At 43.9% G+C, this 20000-nt stretch overlaps 2 protein-coding genes across 3 annotated transcripts in view; both read right to left on the bottom strand.

Annotated features, from left to right (window-relative positions):
* Positions 1-9451, bottom strand: part of LOC121718055 (long-chain fatty acid transport protein 1-like) — a 21250-nt gene extending 11799 nt beyond the window's left edge. For both annotated transcript variants that reach the window (XM_042102876.1, XM_042102875.1), the window contains exons 1-4: positions 9139-9451; positions 8234-8401; positions 6777-7171; positions 3589-3753 (exon numbers count right to left, since the gene is read on the bottom strand). In XM_042102876.1, coding sequence (XP_041958810.1) covers positions 3589-3753; positions 6777-7171; positions 8234-8400 — 727 coding nt within the window. In that variant the 5' untranslated portion in view covers position 8401; positions 9139-9451. The remainder of the gene's footprint in view (positions 1-3588; positions 3754-6776; positions 7172-8233; positions 8402-9138) is intronic.
* Positions 9452-11713: 2262 nt separating this feature from the next.
* Positions 11714-20000, bottom strand: part of LOC121718464 (adhesion G protein-coupled receptor E5-like) — a 14457-nt gene continuing 6170 nt past the window's right edge. Inside the window, 8 exon segments of the mRNA XM_042103477.1 lie at positions 11714-11780; positions 12003-12069; positions 12380-12571; positions 14593-14644; positions 14647-14738; positions 15013-15230; positions 15833-16012; positions 17508-17647. Coding sequence (XP_041959411.1) covers positions 11745-11780; positions 12003-12069; positions 12380-12571; positions 14593-14644; positions 14647-14738; positions 15013-15230; positions 15833-16012; positions 17508-17647 — 977 coding nt within the window. The 3' untranslated portion in view covers positions 11714-11744.

Genomic DNA, 20000 nt, shown 5'->3' with positions numbered 1-20000 from the left:
CTTTCTCTCACATGCATGAAAAGCGCAAAAAACACACACACTGCACAGTGTGACTAGTCAATCCGGTCAGACTGCCTTGTGCTTGTATGTGTATGTGTGTTTCCAGTAAGGTCACCCTGTACTGAACTGCCCTGAATCATCACAGAGTCAGCCTATTGCTGTTGGATTCTTCACTACACACTAGATAGTGCACACACGCACACACACACACACGCACACACACCACACAGACACACACCACACAGACACACACCACACACACACCACACAGACACACACCACACACACACACACACACCACACAGACACACACACACAGACACACACACCACACACACACCACACAGACACACACACACACACCACACACACACACACGTCCTTGTTTCTTCTCCACTTCATGTCATTTCCTCCCCCTTCTGAAACCTCTGCTAGACTCCATAATAATAACGTATCTTCTTTCACTGGCAGCAGGCCAGGCCAGATCAGTCCCCCTCTGTCTCGTACAGCTCATACTCTTCATATATTGAGTAAATACATGAAGAGTTTGGTTCCAAAACACTATATCCAACATTTTAATGAAATGTAAAACATATTTTTTTTTTACATTTTGTTTTCTGAGTAATTTCAGTAGAACTGCAATAAGGTATTGTTATTTGATTTATCTTTACTCAGACAAAACAACACAACTGCAATTTGATTGATATTACCTGAAATACACAATTAAATAGCCTGATTTTTTAATGTTTTTAAAAACAGATACACAGCGTTTTGATACCAAATTCTTCACACACTTCCACATGTGTGTCATACATAGTGTCTGGTTTAGTTTCTGTCATGTGTGCGTTGTGATGTTAGTTTAGCCTACAGTAGTTATTTAGTAGTCAATGCTGTATACTGTAATGTTTGTTTAGCTTACTGTAGTTAGTTAATAGTCAGTGCTATATACTGTAATGTTTGTTTAGCTTACTGTAGTTAGTTAATAGTCAGTGCTGTATACTGTAATGTTTGTTTAGCTTACTGTAGTTAGTTAATAGTCAGTGCTATATACTGTAATGTTTGTTTAGCTTACTGTAGTTAGTTAATAGTCAGTGCTGTATACTGTAATGTTTGTTTAGCTTACTGTAGTTAGTTAATAGTCAGTGCTGTATACTGTAATGTTTGTTTAGCTTACTGTAGTTAGTTAATAGTCAGTGCTGTATACTGTAATGTTTGTTTAGCTTACTGTAGTTAGTTAATAGTCAGTGCTGTATACTGTAATGTTTGTTTAGCTTACTGTAGTTAGTTAATAGTCAGTGCTGTATACTGTAATGTTTGTTTAGCTTACTGTAGTTAGTTAATAGTCAGTGCTATACGTTAGTTTGATGTTGTACTAAAGAGTAAGTAAAGTGAGGGAGTAAATACTAAAAGTCATGTGTCATTCAAGACTGAGAGAAAACAATTAGTGTGTGAGTGTGTGTGTGCGCGTTAACTATCAGTGTTTGGCAATAAGGAGGATGAGTCAATATTACTCCCACAATTTCTTCATTATCTCTTACGCTCACAGACACTCTCACTCTCTCACACAGGACTTCATGTTGAGCCAGTTAAGTTTCATGGCCTTCATTCTTCTTTCATTCTACTCCTTTCTTTGCCTTCACTCTTTCCTTTCTGCTTCCGTTACTTAGTAGAGCCTTGAGCCAGGCTTCACTGACCCCTCTTCACACACACACACACACACACAGACACACACACACACACACACACCACACACACACACACACACACACACACACACACACACACACAATTTGCATTCTTCTCTTTGACTGCTGTGTTGTCATTGCTCTCTTTCACACTCACCCACCCCTGCAAACACACAGCAGCTCTCTCTCCCTCATTCACAAATGCCCTGCACTGAGCCGGTATGTGAACTTTACCCTACATCCCTTCTCTACCTCTCTCTCTCTCTCATAATAGTGTGTGTGTGTGTGTGTGTGTGTGTGTGTGTGTTATACATTTTAACCTTTTATCCATTCTCTCTCTCTCTCTCACACACACACACACGCAGTAGGCCTTACTTATTCTCTCGCTCATAGCAGTGTGTGTGTGTGCGGGTCTGTGTCTGTATGTTTGTGTGTGTCTTTTGTGTGTGTCTTTTGTGTGTGTGTGTGTGAGTGAGAGTGTGTGTGTGTGTGTGTGTGAGAGTGTGTAAACATTCTCTCTGTGTGTCTACTGGCCTAACAGCTCTGTTAAACTGGTTCATTAGCCCTATAAAACCCCTCACCCAGCTCTCTAAAACACACCCCCAGTTACAGTTACTAAACAGTGCCTTTGTATGTGTGTGTGAGAGAGAGAGAAGGGGGGAGAGAGAGAGATTCTTATAAAATGCTAATATGCGTGTGTGTGTGCGTGTGTGTGTGAGAGAGAGAGAGAAGGGGGGAGAGAGAGAGATTCTTATAAAATGCTAATATGCATGTGTGTGTGCGTGTGTGTGGTGTGTGTGTGTGTGGGTGTGTGGGTCCAGCGATGTTGTGATGGTGATTACATTAAGTGTGTTTAGCCTAAAGAGCACAGCTGAAGTTAATCTAACTCAAACACACATAGCAAAGCTCAAAGGCTTCCCACTAAGCAGTCAGTCCTCTGGGCATTTAACAGCATATGGCACACTGTAGATGTAGAGACCCAATCGTGTGTCTGTGTGTGAGAGAGAGAGAGAGAGAGAGAGCCAAGCTCAAAGGTTTCACACAGAGTAGCTCTGCTCCAGGTAAACTTCTCCCTCTGAGTCTACGCTCATACCACTCTGAAGATGTAACACTCAAGAAACAAGTATGTGTGTCAAGTATGACAAGCCAAGCGTCATGTGTGTCAGGGTGTGTGCGCGCATGTGTGTGTGTGTGTGTGCGGCATGTCTGATATGGACTGTGCACACTGTAGTTTATGTAACGTGTGCATGTATAAGCATCTGTACCATTTGCATTGGCATTGTAGACGTGTGTGTGTGTCAAGTCCATCAATGACCATGTACATACTGTGATCGTAACAGCGAGCATATGTACATGCGGGCCATGTATGTGCAGTCGTACATGTGTGTGTGTGTCTGAGAGTGTGTGTCCACCAGTACATTTGTGATGTAATAAGAAGCGGACACACTGACAGGTACGAGCCTAGACCTGCAGCCCTGAACTTACTTAAGTCAAAGAAAACGAACACACACACTCCACACACACACACACACACACACACACACACACACCAACTCACCTCCTGTACAGCTCTAACACACACACACACACACACACACACACACACACACACACATGATCGTAACAGCGAGCATATGTACATTCAGGCTGTGTATGTGCAGTCGTACATGTGTGTGTGTGTCTGAGTGTGTGTGTGTTTGTGTGTGTCCACCAGTACATTTGTGATGTAATAGGAAGCTGACACACTGACAGGTACGAGCCTAGACCTGCAGCCCTGAACTTACTTAAGTCAAAGAAAACGAACACACACACACACACACTCCACACACACACACACCAACTCACCTCCTGTACAGCTCTAACACACACACACATCACACACACAAACCACACCCACACTCACCGTTGAAGCTCTTGTTGTGTGTTGGCGGCGGCGGCGTCTGTGGGGTGGAGGCCAGGACACGGTCCAGGTTCTGGGCAGAGAGGGACTGGAGCCGTTCTGCACTCAGATCACCTGTGCAGAACAGCTGCATGGACGAGCCCAGCGATGAACTCACCTCCTGCACAGCTGTAACACACACACACACACACACACACACGCACACACGCACACACACACACACACACACACACACACACACGCACACACACAGAAAGAGAGGTTAGAGAATTGATGTCTGTATGATAAATTCTATATTCTATGATAGAATATAATTTCCCTCACGTGATCAAAACAGCATACTTAGACACACACAAATGGTTCCCCACACACATCAAATTGGTGAATCAAGTTTACCCAGACTATGTCCAGGTGGCATTTACAGCTGTCCGCTCCCCACTATAATGACACTACAGGCCATACGAGAGATCGAGATTGTCCTCGCCAAGACACTGTATCTCTGCCAATATCTATATCCTAAAGACACACTTTATCGGAGCTGAACAAGACGGTGTGCCTGGTAAGACGCTGGACAACGACATAGTTAACGAACAAAAGACTGTTCAGAACACTTACCAACTATCCCCCTACCAGCCCCCTCCAACCCCAGCACGGAGAATAAATTAACCAAATGTGACAGTACAACAAATCCTTGCGATACTGGGTTGGAGGAGCTGGTAGGGGGACATTTGGCAAGTGTTCTTAACAGTCTTCTGTAATAAACTCCGGGTTCGCTAACTACATTGTTGGTGCTTCGTTAAAGATAAAAAACAAATGCTATCACTAGCCTATCAATCCTTCACATAACCTGTTGCGTCTAGTGCGTACTGTGATAGATTCCAAAGGGCACATTGTAAACTCACGCCAGTGAATGCAACTGGCAAACATTCAAGTTTCCTAGACTGTTCTGTGACATTTGCTTTAAGGACTTGCACCATATCTTTCTGTCTCTCAGTGGCTCTTCAAGGTCAAATATGAGGGACTACTCATGAAAAGGAAATGCGTGCATACACTCAGGCACACACACAGACACAACCATCATTATCAAATATAAATTAAATAGACTACAGTGTCAAGTACACACATACAAATAAATAAGGCAGTATTCATGTTCAGTCAACTGGGGCAGAACCTGTAGACACAAGTAGCAGACACTCACTATCCTCCACCTGGATCTTAATCTAGCCCCTTTCTCACACGCGAGCACGCGCACACACACACTAGGGCTGGGCGATATGGCTGAAAACTGTATCACGATATAAGTATTTCATATCAGTCGATATCGATAATTATTGATTTTTTAAAAAAAAATCTATTTCAGACAAGGATCAGAAGAAAAAAAAGTTCAATTTAAACACTTTTGTTTTAAACTTAACCCTCCTCTGATTTGAATCACCTCAGTTATCAATCAAAGCAAACAGGGAAAAGAAATAGCAACACAGTCATGAAAAACACTCAAATAAATAAATGTGCACATAAGTCTGAATGAAAAGCAGCACTGGTTGAAGCCTGGAAATATTGTAAACAAAGTAGCTTAATTTGCTAGTTTATCAGTTTCCCCACTTTTAAGTTTCAAATGAATACTTTTTCTCCTTGGGACAGGCCCGTTTGAGTCTTGGAAAATACTTTTCCATTTGCATCGGGATTGAGATGATTAGAATTTAGCAGTTAATTTGAATGCAACAGTTTTGAACAAATTCGTGCAGCGTGCTAATGATGCTATCCGGATTTAGCCTGCAGGGTTGCAACACCAAAGGCAATCTTGAAGTACGTGCCAACTGGCAAGGTGTTGAAAATGTTGAAAAATGTTGTGTTACATGTTGCCAACTGGAAGACGACAAGATTATTGAAAGGGAGGACAATGAGGAAATGAGTCAATAATGATTAAGAATGATGCGGAAATAGTGTTGCAATGAAAGGGGGGGAAATGTCACTGAGCTTCCAGGTTACAACAACGCCTATGACGCCAAGGTGTGGCCGTGAAGCCAATGAAAATATCAACCTATGTTATTAAGTGGGAATTCCATGTTAAGAATTCTTTTTATACTTTACATTTTTTTGAGGGGGTGCAAAAGAAAACAAATGTTGACAAACATCAAACAAAACAAAAAAATGGCCAAGGGCCAAGTGGAGTATAACACTATGACAGTGAGAGCAGACAGAGAGAGAGAAAGAAAGAGAGACAGAGAGAGGGAAAGAGAGAGAGCAGACAGAGAAAGGAAAAGAGAAAGAGAGCAGACAGAAAAATGGAAAGAGACAGAGAGATAGAAAGAGAGAGAGCAGAGAGGGAAAGAGAGAGAGAAAGAGAGAAAACAAAAAAACAACAACACAAAGACATCAGAGTAAACAGTCCTCTGAGAGACATAACACTTGTGCAATGTTGTTTACTGACATTTACACAATGAGACAACTATGGCTGGTGCAGGGGGCTGGGGGGGTAGAGAGCTCTCAGAATCCCCACAGAACAAACGGAACACTGCCAGTGCATTCTAGAACAATCAACACTTGAGTCGAACCTGGTGATGCCATGGATGAACTCAATGCTAACATTTAAGGTCAACCAGGTTGAACACAGAGGTCAAAATTTCCACCAGAAAATCAATCAAAATCTAAACCAAAGTAATACATTTGAGTGGATGAGTGGATTTGAATCCCCCGACATGACTGAACGCATTCACATAGACACCTGAAACTTGAACAGCCCAGCAGTCCCCCCCCCCCCAGTCTGACTCACTAATAGGCTATGTGAGTCAGAGGTTGAGGTTGGGTACGGGGTGTTCCCTAGAGTGGGAGCAGAGAATTGGCAACAACGTGGATTGAACTTTTGTGAGGCACTCCAAGTCCCAGTGTGTGGTCCCAGTGAATTTTCCCTATCTATCTATCTACAGTATCTATCTATCTATCTATCTATCTATCTATCTATCTATCTATCTATCTTGGTGCCAAATTCCTCCCAGGTCTGGCTCTCAACACTCCTCCATGTGAACTTATAATCAAAACTTCATGGTCACTGATTGACAATAACCCTTGACAATAACCCACACACACACACACACACCAAGTTAAGCAAAGCAACAAGTTTCACACCCACCTTGGCTAGGCCCTGCCACACACACACACACACACACACACACACAGAGAGAGACACTCACCGTCGGCGAGCTCGGCTCCAAACACGAGCGCCCGTGCTGCGGACACGCTGACACAGTGGAGCAGCGCGTGGCGGCGGAGGTTAAAGTTCAGCAGCGCCGCCTCCACGCCCACCTTGGCCAGGCCCAGCCACAGCGCCACCAGCTCCGGGCGGCTCTCCGCGTACACGGCCACCACGTCGCCCGGCGCCCACCCCCGGGCCAGAGCCCACTGGGCCACCGCGTCCGAGCGCCCGGCCAGCTGGGCGAAGGTCCACGTCTCGCCCGTCGACTCGCACACGAGCGCCGGCTTGTCGGGGTGGCGCGCCGCCGTGGCGGCGAAGATGGAGGGGATGGTGCTGCCCAGGCGCAGGTGCCGACGGATGGAGAACTTCACCCGCAGGAGCACGTACAGGCCACTGGGGGAGGGGAGGGGGTAGAAATGTTAGAAAGAGAGGGAGGGAGGGAGGGAGAGAGAGAGGGATTGATAGAAATGTTAGAAAGAGAGGGAGGGAGGGAGGGAGAGAGAGAGGGATTGATAGAAATGTTAGAAAGAGAGGGAGGTCACTACTATAGTTAGATTGATTTGTTTAGATCCAGTGAAATTGCTGCCTTGACAACGCTACGTCTTGGCTTCGGTACTCTATTACACCTACACTACATTCAATCGTTATATTTCTCATTCATCAATTGCGCAATAATCTATTGAAATGATCATTTATTCCTTTTCTTCCTTTCTTTCGTATTGCGACACTCATGCTTTTATTCATTCATAGACTCAATCATTCATTCATTTCGCATAACACAACCCAACCCAAGGTGTTCTGTTTCTGCAGATGTATTAAACATTTAGGGGGCAGCCGTGGCCTACTGGTTAGCACTTCGGACCTGTAACCGGAGGGTTGCCGGTTCGAACCCCGACCAGTAGGCAAGACTGAAGTTGCCTGAACCTCACTGTGTGTACACTGTGTGCTGTCTGCATTTATCCCAATCCGTGAATTAGTGAAACACACACGTGCTGTGTGTCTGCATTTATCCCAATCCGTGAATTAGTGAAACACGTGTGTGTTTCACTAATTCACGGATTGGGATAAATGCAGAGACCAAATTTCCCTCACGGGATCAAAAGAGTATATATACTTATGTACTATCTTATAACATTAAACTCATCAACTCATAATCATTCATTCATATACTAAATTATTCATTCGTTAGACATATCATGAGATATCAAGTTCACAACACAAACCCGAGTTAAGCTGATGATACACAAGGCAACTTTTTTGAGCAATGTTGTGGGGCAATGTTTTTCTAAAGAACTTTAATCATCAGTTAACACATTTTCATGATCATTGAATCAGAACACATGGAACTGGTTGTGTGGTTGCCAAGCAACATCGCTCAAAAAAAGTAACCCCCCCACCCCCCGTACCATCACCTATAGTCTTCTTTGCATTAAACATATTCAACATTGCACTCACAACAGGTCTCTCTTAGCTGTCCTGAGTACCACGTAGAGGAACCTCCAGCCCCCAGTGCCCAGGTAGACGCCCAGCCCTGCAGCCAGGCTCCAGGACCAGGGAGTCCCCAGGAGCCGCAGCAGCCCCAAGGAGCTCACCGCCACGGGAACCCGGACCAGTCCCAACATCCTGGAGAGGAGAAGGAGAGGATGGGGAAAGGACAGGAAAGGGGGAGAAGGGAGAGGGGAAAAGAAGAGGATGGGATGGGAGAGGAGAGGAGAGGAGGAGGAGGAGGAGGAGGAGGAGAGGATAAGGAAAGGAGAGGGGGAAGGGAAGAGGAGAGGAGAGAAGACGAGGATGTATTGGACAGGATGAGGCAGTCAAAGAACGGAGAGCAAAAAGGAAGGCAGGCAGGAAGGAAAAGAAGAGGAGAAAGGGTAAATCGACAGCATAGATAGATAGATAGATAGATAGGATAGATAGATAGATAGATAGATAGATAGCGAGAGAACAGTAAAAGGATCAGGGAGAGATGTAAAAGGAAGAGAGGAGTTGAAAGGGGAGGGTAGTAGAGCAGAGGGCAGACGAGCATGATAGAGCAGGGGGGGGGGGGGGTCAAGTGCAGAGGTGCGTGAAGGAGGAGAAAAAAGAGAAGGAACGAGTTGAGAGAAGCAGGGTTGTTTACGATTTCACAAACACAACACATTTCAAATTTTACCGACATTTACTTGAAAAATGCGCTTTTAGAATGCTTTGCATCTCAGATGCAATGTAGCCAAACCCACAAAAGTGGCTACTTAAGATTGTTTCGACATGCCGTTACTGTTACAGGTTAAGCAGGCTACAGTTTCATACAGAAATTGTTTACCAACATCGCGCCAGCACACACATAAGCTAGTAGCCTATTAGCACGTGAAAGCGCTTACCTGCCCCCAACTTTCCCTCTCTTCCTGCGATATGTGTTTTGGTAAATTCAGGGGTGGACGTCTGTTTTTCAAAAACTCAGTTGGCGTCAAGTGTTGGTCCCTGGCGGATGATGTAGGGTGGCTACCAAGTGAGTGCGTACGTGGTGTTTGAAGACTGCCGAGTGCGTATGTGTGTGTGAATGATAAAAAAAATAAACTATTGAATATATAACCTGGTATGCTATTCGGTAACCTAAATGTATGCAGTGCTACGATGTTACTTTTTGGTACCATTCACTGGCGTAGCCTATCCTCTGCAGTCTACGGGGCTCTATCACGCAAGCTCGACAGCAAATCAGACTCCTAGCATGTAAAAAAACCCACCCACTTTAACAGCAACCCACGTGTTTTCCCTGGGATCCTACTGGATTATTCAGATGTCCGTCATTCAATAAGCCAATTGCATTGGGATAAAATATGGTTGACCTCTACCAACGCTGAGTCGCACCGCCCTCACCATTTTGACAAAATGCAGCTACAGACTTAGCCCTTCATAGGACCCAAGGAAGTTTTGAAACATTAGGCAACTGGTATCACAGTAATTGTTTATGGCGCGGGAATCGTGCCTAAAACCTTCCGACCGTCCATCTGATCAACCGATCGACCAACCGAACGCCATACCACCCGCCTTACTTACATGTATCAGAATAATTGCCTTTTTATAAGCAGCCTACATATACCTACATGAACCTACACGTATCCAACATGTGCCCAGAATTGGTGCAACATGTACTTATTCATGATGGATACATGTAGGCTTGTGTTGGAACATGAATACATGTAGGAAAACTGTACAATGTTGAAACTTCATTAAATGAACATTCATTAGTCTATTTGTGTCGTTATTAGTGACAAGCTATTTTTATTGTTGCTTAAACTATTATGCGTAATAACCATGATATCTGCAAAACAGGACTACCAATTATCTGCAAGATATGAGAAATGCCATAGGCTGGCCTTAGGGGAGAGTGGGGGTAAAGTGAGACGTTTTTTACATTTGCTCCCCTCCAAGTGAGCTAAAATGATATATATCAGTTAAATTTACAAATGTCCCATTAATTCAGGATGTTTCCTTGTTATTGTAATTATCAGAATGTATTCAGGATGAAGGGCAGTGAAAATATGATGTTTTTTAAAAAAGTGGTCTTGTGTCTCACTTTACCCCAGCTTAGGGCAACTACTCGCAATATGCTATCGACACTAGTTAATCACAATTTGTAGCCCTATTGGTCATGTTAAGAGTTACTTGCAATGTGAAACTAAAATCTAAGACAGTAGAAAATTATGTTTAAACATAATTTTCTACTGTCTTAGATTTTAGACAAACAGACAAAATGCACCAAAAACAAACCCTACGGAGAGGTAGCTACACATTTGTTGTTGCATGATAAGGCAATGAATGTGCTGGTAGGCGTTTGACATGACGTCTGATGGATCAACCGGTTGGTAGGAAGGGAGGTTTTTGGCATCATTCCCGCGCTATAATTGTTGGCCCGGGTCGTAGCCTAGGTCAGGGACGCGTTTAGGGCAGAGCTAAATTTATCCGAGCAACTGCCCATTTGCCCTCTTTGTCTGAGCTGCGCTGCCACTCTTCAGCCTGAAGACTTCAGGGAACAAATAGTCACATAACGAGTAGGCTATCCAGTCTAAAATTCCGAAAGTTAGACTCAAAGTTAGGTTCAAATTTGAATTTATTTTCTATAAGCAAGAGATGTTGTATAAGCAAGCAGACAGATGTTGGTCCGAATGTTTTTTGTTTTTTTAAGGGGCTCAAAGCTTTAGTGAGGGAGGCATTGGCGTCACATTAGGTCACCATTAGTCTTCGATTTACGGTGTTCCTTCCAAAAGGAAGGATTGTGTGGTGGTGTAAGACATGGACCTAGGCCTATATTATTCAAATAAAACATAGGTCTACGGTATATAAGCACACCAACCAAGATCACAACACATGATTGGGACGATGTATTCACAACATACCACATTATTGGCACGTCAACTTTTGAAGGGACGGAATATGTGTAGACGACTGCCATGTTTGCGTTACGAACTAACCCCATACATTTCTATGGGAGATTCTTTGAGTGCTGTCTCCTCATTAGAAAGTCTCTGGCTAGCTACACTATTGAACTGATGCCTGAATTGGCCCACCTGTGTTGTGATTCGTCGAAACATAGTTCCAAAGCAGAAATCCTCTGCCATGATATTTACTGCTTACTTTGCTCATTATATGTCTTGTAAAAAACAGCAGACATCATACGGACATGTTAACCATTCTAAAAACATGATTTTAGAAAAATAAGATTGGAAGATATACAAAAAAGATAGATATAGCAAAATTATACAAGAGGTCAAAACTAATCATGTTCATATTTTACGATCAATTTGAACCCCTCACTGACTGTGAAAATAAAAGACAGTCCTGCTGTGCTTGTTGCAAAATACATAAACCATACCAAACCAGAGCCCATGTTCCTCATATTACATAATACTGAATGAATACTGAATGGAATACTGAATGGGTTGCAGGGCATTGTGGGTCGCCTGAAGGTCAGAGATCATCTTCAGGGCTATAACTGACTGGTACTCTGGTTAGTCTTTGAAACCTGCAGGAGATCAGAGTTTAAAGGACAACCAAAGTGTTTATTTAGGACCCTTCAGAAAGGGTAGATAAGTTATTGTGTAACAAGTTAGGATTTGGATTTGTTTGATAATAATATAACATTGGGATTTTTTCACCCTTTCTTCTGGTGTCATCACACACACACACACACACACACACACACACACACACACACACACACACACACACACACACACACACGTACCTGCTGGCTGTTGCTGGACGGGTTGTAGGTGTACTCTGCTTGACTCCACTTTTCTCGAGTGCAGATGCTTATGAATATATATACTCCATAGGCCTATATAGGTATAGAAACCTACAATGTGTTCCTAGAGGATTCCCGGTTGAAATGTGGCCAATGTGGATGCTTTGAAATGAAAATGAATGGGACTTTAGCTACACTGTTCCTATGTTATACGGTTTGCATTTGCACCGTCTTTAGGAACACTGAAATGATGTACTGTACATTAATGGAGCACCAGGGACCAAAACATTACATAGGCTTCCCCCTGATATGTTAAAATGTTGCAAAATGGACAGTATATTAAAAAACAAGAGTCAAACCCTTTTTGTGCATTGTACTACAACACTGTCGTGTGTGTCTGACTCACAGGTTCATACAAGAGGCAGTGCATGAGGAAGATGAGCGCCCCCTGTAGGCTGTTGAGGATGGTGAAGAGGTAGGCCATGGGCACATTCTGGAACATGAAGCAGCCAAACATCCACATGCCCCCCAGGACACACAGATGAGCCATCGCAGTCATTGTGAAACTCCTACAGACACACAACAGAGAGAGAGAGAAAGAGAGAGAGAGAGAAGCAGGAAGGAGAGAGGGGGGAAAACAGGGGGAGAGACATTGATGTTTTTTTTTAAAGAACTTAAAAAAAAGAATGAAAGACTAAAGCTGAGAGGGAGAGCTAAACTGAGTTAAAGACCCATTCTGGCAACAATCAACTTTTAAACATGTTCATTGTTTGTTTTATGTGCTACAAGGCATAAGGTGTTTTCAATCACCCAATGTGTATTTTGAAAAGATGTGTTGTCCCAATGGTACCCATGAGATTTAATTTATGAACAAAGTGTGTTATGTATGAAATAGTGTGTAGTATGCAGGAGCAAGTGTGTAGTATGCAGGAGCAAGTGTGTAGTATGCAGGAGCAAGTGTGTTGCAGAAAGGAGCAAGTGTGTTGTAGAAAGGAGCAAGTGTGTTGCAGAAAGGAGCAAGTGTGTTGCAGAATTGCAACTAATGTGCAAAAGCAGCACTTTTGTTTAAGGTATGGTTACATTGTGTTTAAGGCAGGGGTGTCAAACATAAGGCCCGGGGGCCAGATCAAGCCCGCCAACAGGTTTCATACGGCCCCCCAGATGTTTCGGGTAGGAAGGGTGTTGTAGAAAGGAGCAAGTGTGTAGTATGCAGGAGCAAGTGTGTTGCAGAAAGGAGGGGAAGGGAAGGGAAAATTAGAAAAAAAGATATTCAATGTGTTATAAGCAATATGTATGATATGATACACTGATAAAACCTAGCACTACAAACCATCCTTATGAAGGAAGAAGCTGATGTTGAGCCAACATGGAAGTATGACATTTCAAGAGAGAAAGAGCAGTATTTGACAGCAGTACATTATTGTGTACTTGTTTGCTCAAAAGTGATATTATCTAACAACACTCTGATACCCATGCAGAAAAATGATAATGACCATGACAATGACGGCCCCCAGGAGGTCTCATTCCAACAAAATCGGCCCACTACCTAAAATGAGTTTGACAACCCTGGTTTAAGGTATAGTAACAAAAGCTTCAACTTTGGTCTAGTCATGTGTCTATAGTGTTCAAGCAATGGACAAAAACGGTAATAACCCAGTGATAAAGATATGGGTCTTGTCTCACCTAAGCTACTTGAAATTAGGCTGTTGTAGTCTAAGTTAAAAGTTTAATGGCATAAGTCACGACTTGTAACAGAGGAAAATATCGTGATTACACAGGTTTTAAAAAAAATATTTCACTCTCTCTAGAATGAACGCAGAACATGGGCAGTTGCGCAAACAAACAAATTATGGGGAGGATCTGCATCTCTGTTCACCAAAAGCTATGGTTTTGCTAACCCAATTGGAAAACACTACGACTGTCATCTATTTACCTTGCCTCTGGCCCGCCTATGGACCCTTTCAAGAGAGTTCCATTATCAGCATCATAGTTGGCCCCACAAGACTTCCTTTTTAACATTCCATATGTTATCTTAATGCAGAGGAAGTAGATTGGGGCCCAAATAGAACGTTCAAGCATTGTTTTTATTGTTGAAAGGGTCTATATCAGATACACAGATATGACTGGTTCCCCGCGATGCAAGGGGCAAAAGTTACATGCATCATTATTCGTTGCCAGAATGCTTCCGCGAGAACTCTGGATTCCCAGGGTAGTGTTTATCAGTCAGAATTTCAAACAAAATTTGCGGGGAAGAATCAGCCGGACCCCCGCTGAAATCATCCGCACCCCCTCTCAGAAAATACTTCCAATGTCCCTGATAACCACTAATGCAGAAAGGATGAAAAGCACAAAGCATTTGTGTTTGATCAGACCTGTCTCAACTAACATCAGTGTTTGTATCTGTAAATTCTTTGTGTGTAAGTGTGTTTATGTGTCTTTATGTGTGTGTGTGTGTGTGTGTGTGTGTGTGTGTGTGTGTGTGTGTGTGTGTGTGTGTGTGTTTGCCCAGCATTTAAAACAGGGCCCATAGACACAGATATACGTATGCAAGCTCTCTCTCTCACACACACACACACACACACACACTTACTTGATCATCTGCAGGTTGGAGAGGTCCGGGTTGAGGCTGGTGAGCTTCTCAGTGTGATGATTAGGAAGAAGGCATTGAGGAAGATGATGATGCACACAGGGCCGAAGAACGCCCAGATGAAACCACGTTGCAGAGACAACCAGCAGCTGAGAGAGAGGGAGGGATGGAGAGAGGGAGAGAGAGAGGGAGAGAGAGAGAGGGATGGAGAGAGGGGGAGAGAGAAGGATGGAGAGAGGGAGAGAGAGAAAGAGAAGGATGGAGAGAGAGAGGGATGGCGATAGAGACGACAGAGAAAGAGAGAGGAGGAAGAGCTTGAATACATGTCACACTTCCCACAAATGCAAACTCAAAGGCATGCACGCATGCACGCAGACACGCACACACACACACGCACACACACACACACACACACGCACTCACTGTTGGTCGGTGCCGTATCCTTGCGGGTAGGCGATGGCGGAGATGATGACGATGGCCAGCGGAGCTCCGTAGCCGGCGGCCATCATGTAGGCGGGGCGGAGGCTGGTGTGGAAGACGAGCACCACCATCCTGTAGAGCTGCACCCCCTCCAGCAGCATCCAGCTGAACGCAGCCAGGAAGAAGTAGTGCAGCAGCCCTGCCACCAAACTACAGCCAGCCTAGCAGAGAGAGGGACAGAGGGAGAGAGAGAGAGAGAGAGAGAGGGAGAAGAGAGAGAGACAGAGGGAGAGAGAGAAAGAAAGAGAGAGGGAGAAGAGAGAGACAGAGAGAGAGAGAGAGAGAGAGAGAGAGAGAGAGAGACAAAGAGAGAGGGAGAAGAGAGAGAGACAGAGGGAGAGAGACAGGGAGAGAGAGAGACACACAAAGAGAGAGGGAGAAGAGAGAGAGAGAAAGAGAGACAGAGAAAGAGAGACAGGGAGAGAGAAAGAGAGAGAGAGAGAAAGACAGATAGAGGGGGGGTAGACAGACACATCCAAATCAATCTAACCATCCATCCAACAAACAAGTAAAGAGAGAGAGAGAGAAAAAAAAGTGAATTGAGATAAACATTACAAAAACTATACATTTTAGAAATATAATATACAATGCACAACACATACCGGTACAGTTTAATAGAGGGTCACACATACACACACACACATTCACACACACATACGTTTGTTTTCAAAGACATTTCGAAAAGATGACATTGATGAGTAGCATATATTCACACAAACGCACACACACACACACAGACACACACACACACACACACACACACCTTCTGTGCTCGGCTGATGCCGCAGAGGAAGATGAGGTCGGCGAGGAAGAGGCAGAGCGACAGGTGGAGGTGGATGGTGGTGCGCGTGCCCTTGATGGAGCGACAGAGGCCAAAGGTCAGGATGCACACAAACAGACACGCCAGACCGATCCACGTAATCAGCTGCAGCTCAAAGGTGTGCTGGAGGAGGAGAGGAAGAAACACATGTTAGAACTGAGGGAGGAGAGGAAGGAACACATGATGGAACTGAGAGGAGAGGAAGAAACACATGATAGAACTGAGGGAGGAGAGGAAGAAATGCATGATAGAACTGAGGGAGGAGCGGAACAAACTCATGATAGGGAGGAGAGGAAGAAACGCATGATAGAACTGAGGGAGGAGAGGAACAAACACATGATAGAACTGAGGGAGAAGAGGAACAAACACATGATAGAACTGAGGGAGACGAGGAACAAATGCATGATAGAACTAAGGAAAGAGAGAAACAAATGCATATTAAAACGGAGGAAGGAGAAGAACAAACTCATGACCTGCATACATCTTCCCTGGGAAACAAACCTGTTTGTTGGATGTGTTTGATCTGTGTTAGCAACAGGAAATGCATGTGTGTGTGTGAGAGAGGGAGGGTGAGAGAGATAGAGAGGGAGGGTGGGAGAGATAGAGAGGGAGGGTGAGAGAGATAGAGAGGGAGGGTGAGAGAGATAGAGAGAGAGGGTGAGAGAGATAGAGAGGGAGGGTGAGAGAGATAGAGAGGGAGGGTGGGAGAGAGAGAGAGGGAGGGTGGGAGAGATAGAGAGGGAGGGTGAGAGAGATAGAGAGGGAGGGTGGGAGAGAGAGAGAGGGAGGAGGGAGGGTGGGAGAGATAGAGAGGGAGGGTGAGAGAGATAGAGAGGGAGGGTGAGAGAGATAGAGAGGGAGGGTGGGAGAGAGAGAGAGGGAGGGTGAGAGAGATAGAGAGGGGGGAGGGAGGGTGGGAGAGATAGAGAGGGAGGGTGGGTGGAGATGATGTGAAAGAGAAACTGTTTCCGAAAATGTTCCACTGCGAACATGTGAGAAAGACTGCTTCTCAAAATGCCCCAAAACTGAACCATAAAAAGAAAGAAAGTGAAAGGTAGAGAGTGCATGGAGAATTATGAGAAGTAGAGAAAGGACTGCATGGAGAATTATGAGAAGTAGAGAAAGGACTGCATGGAGAATAAAGAGAGGTAGAGAAAGGAGTGCATGGAGAATAAAGAGAGGTAGAGAAAGGAGTGCATGGAGAATAATGAGAGGCAGAGAAAGGAGTGCATGGACAATAAAGAGAGGTAGAGAAAGGAGTGCATGGAGAATAAAGAGAGGTAGAGAAAGGAGTGCATGGAGAATAAAGAGAGGTGAAACCTGGAGAGGAAGCATAAGAGAAATGTGAGTGACAGTGAGGTGTGCCCTATACTAGTGTGTCTGCTGAAATGTACAGTGTGTGTGTCTGTATTACATTTTTCTAGGGTTTGTGTTTATGAGTGTGTATGTGTGTGTGTGTGTTTGTGTGTGTGTGTATGAGTGAGTGCGTGCGTGCGTGTGTGTGTAGTGTGTGTGTGTGTGTGTGTGAGTGTGTGTGTGTGTGTGTGTGTTTGTGTGTGTGTGTGTGTGTGTGCATGCGTGCGTGTGTGTGTTTGTGTGTGTGTGTGTGTGAGTGAGTGAGAGTGTGTGTGTGTGTACCTGGATAAGTGCCGTTGCCTGCAGCCATTTCCCAGCTGGTGTTGAAGGAGGCGTTCTCTGTGCTCAACATGACCGGCCCAGTGGGAGGAGTTCTACCTCTTTTCACCGCAAGCTCCGCCTCTGTGTTCAAGCACAGACAGACAAACAAGCACACACACACACACAAGCACACAGACAAACACACACACACACACACACATACAAGCACACAGACAAGCACACATGCAGGAAAACATAAAGTATCAGTCCATCGATAAACCCATGTACCATTAGGCCTCTGGGGTATTTCACAACAGCAGAAATACACCTAACCCTAACCCTAACATCTAACCCTAATCCTCATGGTTTGAATTACGGGGGGTACTGGGGGGGGGGGGGGTCCGTACCCCCTAGATGAGACTTCTCATCTAGACCTCCCAAAAGGGATGAAAATAATAGTTTGGGGGGTACTGAAAAATGTTATCCAATAATGCATGTAATTAAATGCAGTATTCCCATCACATATCAACAATTCAGGATATAATCTAATGAAATATGATTTTCAAACCCTCACCCCCATCGGGCTGTACCATTTCTCTGGTAGGCTACGTTCAGACTGTGTTATTTGCTGTGATATAATACTAACAAATTAAAACAAAAGTACAGTGTAGGCTGCAAACGCCTGATATGGGTTAACAAACGGTGGCCAACTGACCATACATTTGTTTAATAGTTCACTGCCTTTTTAACATAGTGATAGCCTACCTTAGAAAAACATTGACTAGCAAGATCGCTGGTTTAACCTGAGGTCTCCCTTCCACTCAGCGGCCACGACCATCGCTGCTGCTTATCTCATTGCAGAGTCATTGCAAACGCCTCTGATTGATTAATCACCACTATGTGGATACTGTTTTTAGAATTGATTTAGATTAAGTGTTAGTTAGTATAATTTGTAGTTTAGTATATTTAACATATTCTTTATCTTCTACTGTCCTTATTGCTTAGTTGTGTTTTTATATTATATACTTTAATTACTCTTTCTGCTGTTAAAGAATGTGTTTGTGTTGTCTGTATGCTGCTGAGACCTTGAATTTCCCCTGGAGATCAATAAAGATCTATCGATCTATCTATCTATCTATCTTAAAAATCAGTTGTGATATAACACCAGGCGCACAATGCACTAGGCTACATTATACGAAATGCCTAGGCTAAAGAACGTGAAGATATTTTTTTTTCCAACCGTGAACAAGTCATTTTTTATCTGCTTGATGTTTGGTAGGCTTAGGCTATCCAAGAAAAATGAATTAAATGAACCAAATGCAGGCCATTAGGCTAGGTAAACTTGCTATTAAACGGGAGACTTGCTGTGGCCCATCTGTAAACAATTCTGGTTCTTAAATTTAAGTAGTATGTTTGCCATTTCCGTGCTATTGGTCTATGCATTTCCAGGTTTGCATTGCACTGCTATACCAAAAAATTTTTGACTGTGGCGCGCAATTTTACGCACGGGGCGCACCTTGAAACAGTGTTTACCCAAATCCAACCCTTCTCAAAACGTGTAAGATATATTGTGCTTGCTAGTATGATTACAGCAGTTTCTTTTAACTTGTCGGCCAGCCAGCCACGGTCATATAACCTATATTTCGAAGGAAAGTTGACTGTGAACCACAAGTGTTAAATCATGTGTGTAAGCCTATATAAAATGGAGAGTGACGTCACCAGTCGACTGTACCCCCCGAAGCTCACGGTATAATTCAAACACTGCTAATTCTAATCCTAAACCTAACCTCTAATCCTAACCCACACAGGGCAAGATGTGCTAATGCTTTTGCACCCACTTCAGGCGTATTTGTTTCACAACTGCCTGCCTGCGGGAGCTGAAAATAGCAAATTGCGCATTCATGGGAGGATCAAGGGGAAAGTTGGAGTTTACCGTAAAAAGATGGGAGGGGAAGGGTAAAGAGCGCCTAATTATGTATTCCGCAGTATGTAAAAAAAAACTGTCTGTGAAAGCGCACATCTATTCTGCACCTAAATATTTCCGCCTTGCAAAAGTAGGTGTTAATCCAAATTGCAGTTAAATGCGTCAATAAGAAAAACCTTTCAAAGACAACAGAATCGCTATTTAGAGCACCAGTTTTGTGTCTTGTACTATACCAAAAGCAACCACTCGGTGAGTTGCAAACTTTTGAAAATGGACGTTCAGGGTTGTTTTAAGGACATGTTTGTGCATGCACATAGACAGCCAGCCTGAAGTAGTCAAAGGTGATTCTAAACGCGTCAAAAACTCAGAGACAGGACCCATCGTCAACATTTCTGTGTCCACCACTCTAGTTCATCCAAAACAAACCAGAAAAGGGACTCAAAGTGCTAAATACCGGAATTTTCCTTTAAAGTTTTAAACTTGCTAGATTTGACCAATCTGCCATAGCCTAAGTGCACAAGTAGTTTGAGTAGAACTACTGATCTTCATTATCTCCCTGCTTGTTGACAT

This window comes from Alosa sapidissima, chromosome 9 (genome assembly GCF_018492685.1).
Source record: "Alosa sapidissima isolate fAloSap1 chromosome 9, fAloSap1.pri, whole genome shotgun sequence".
Lineage (NCBI taxonomy): Eukaryota > Metazoa > Chordata > Actinopteri > Clupeiformes > Clupeidae > Alosa > Alosa sapidissima.
This window is presented reverse-complemented; position numbering and strand designations above follow the sequence as displayed.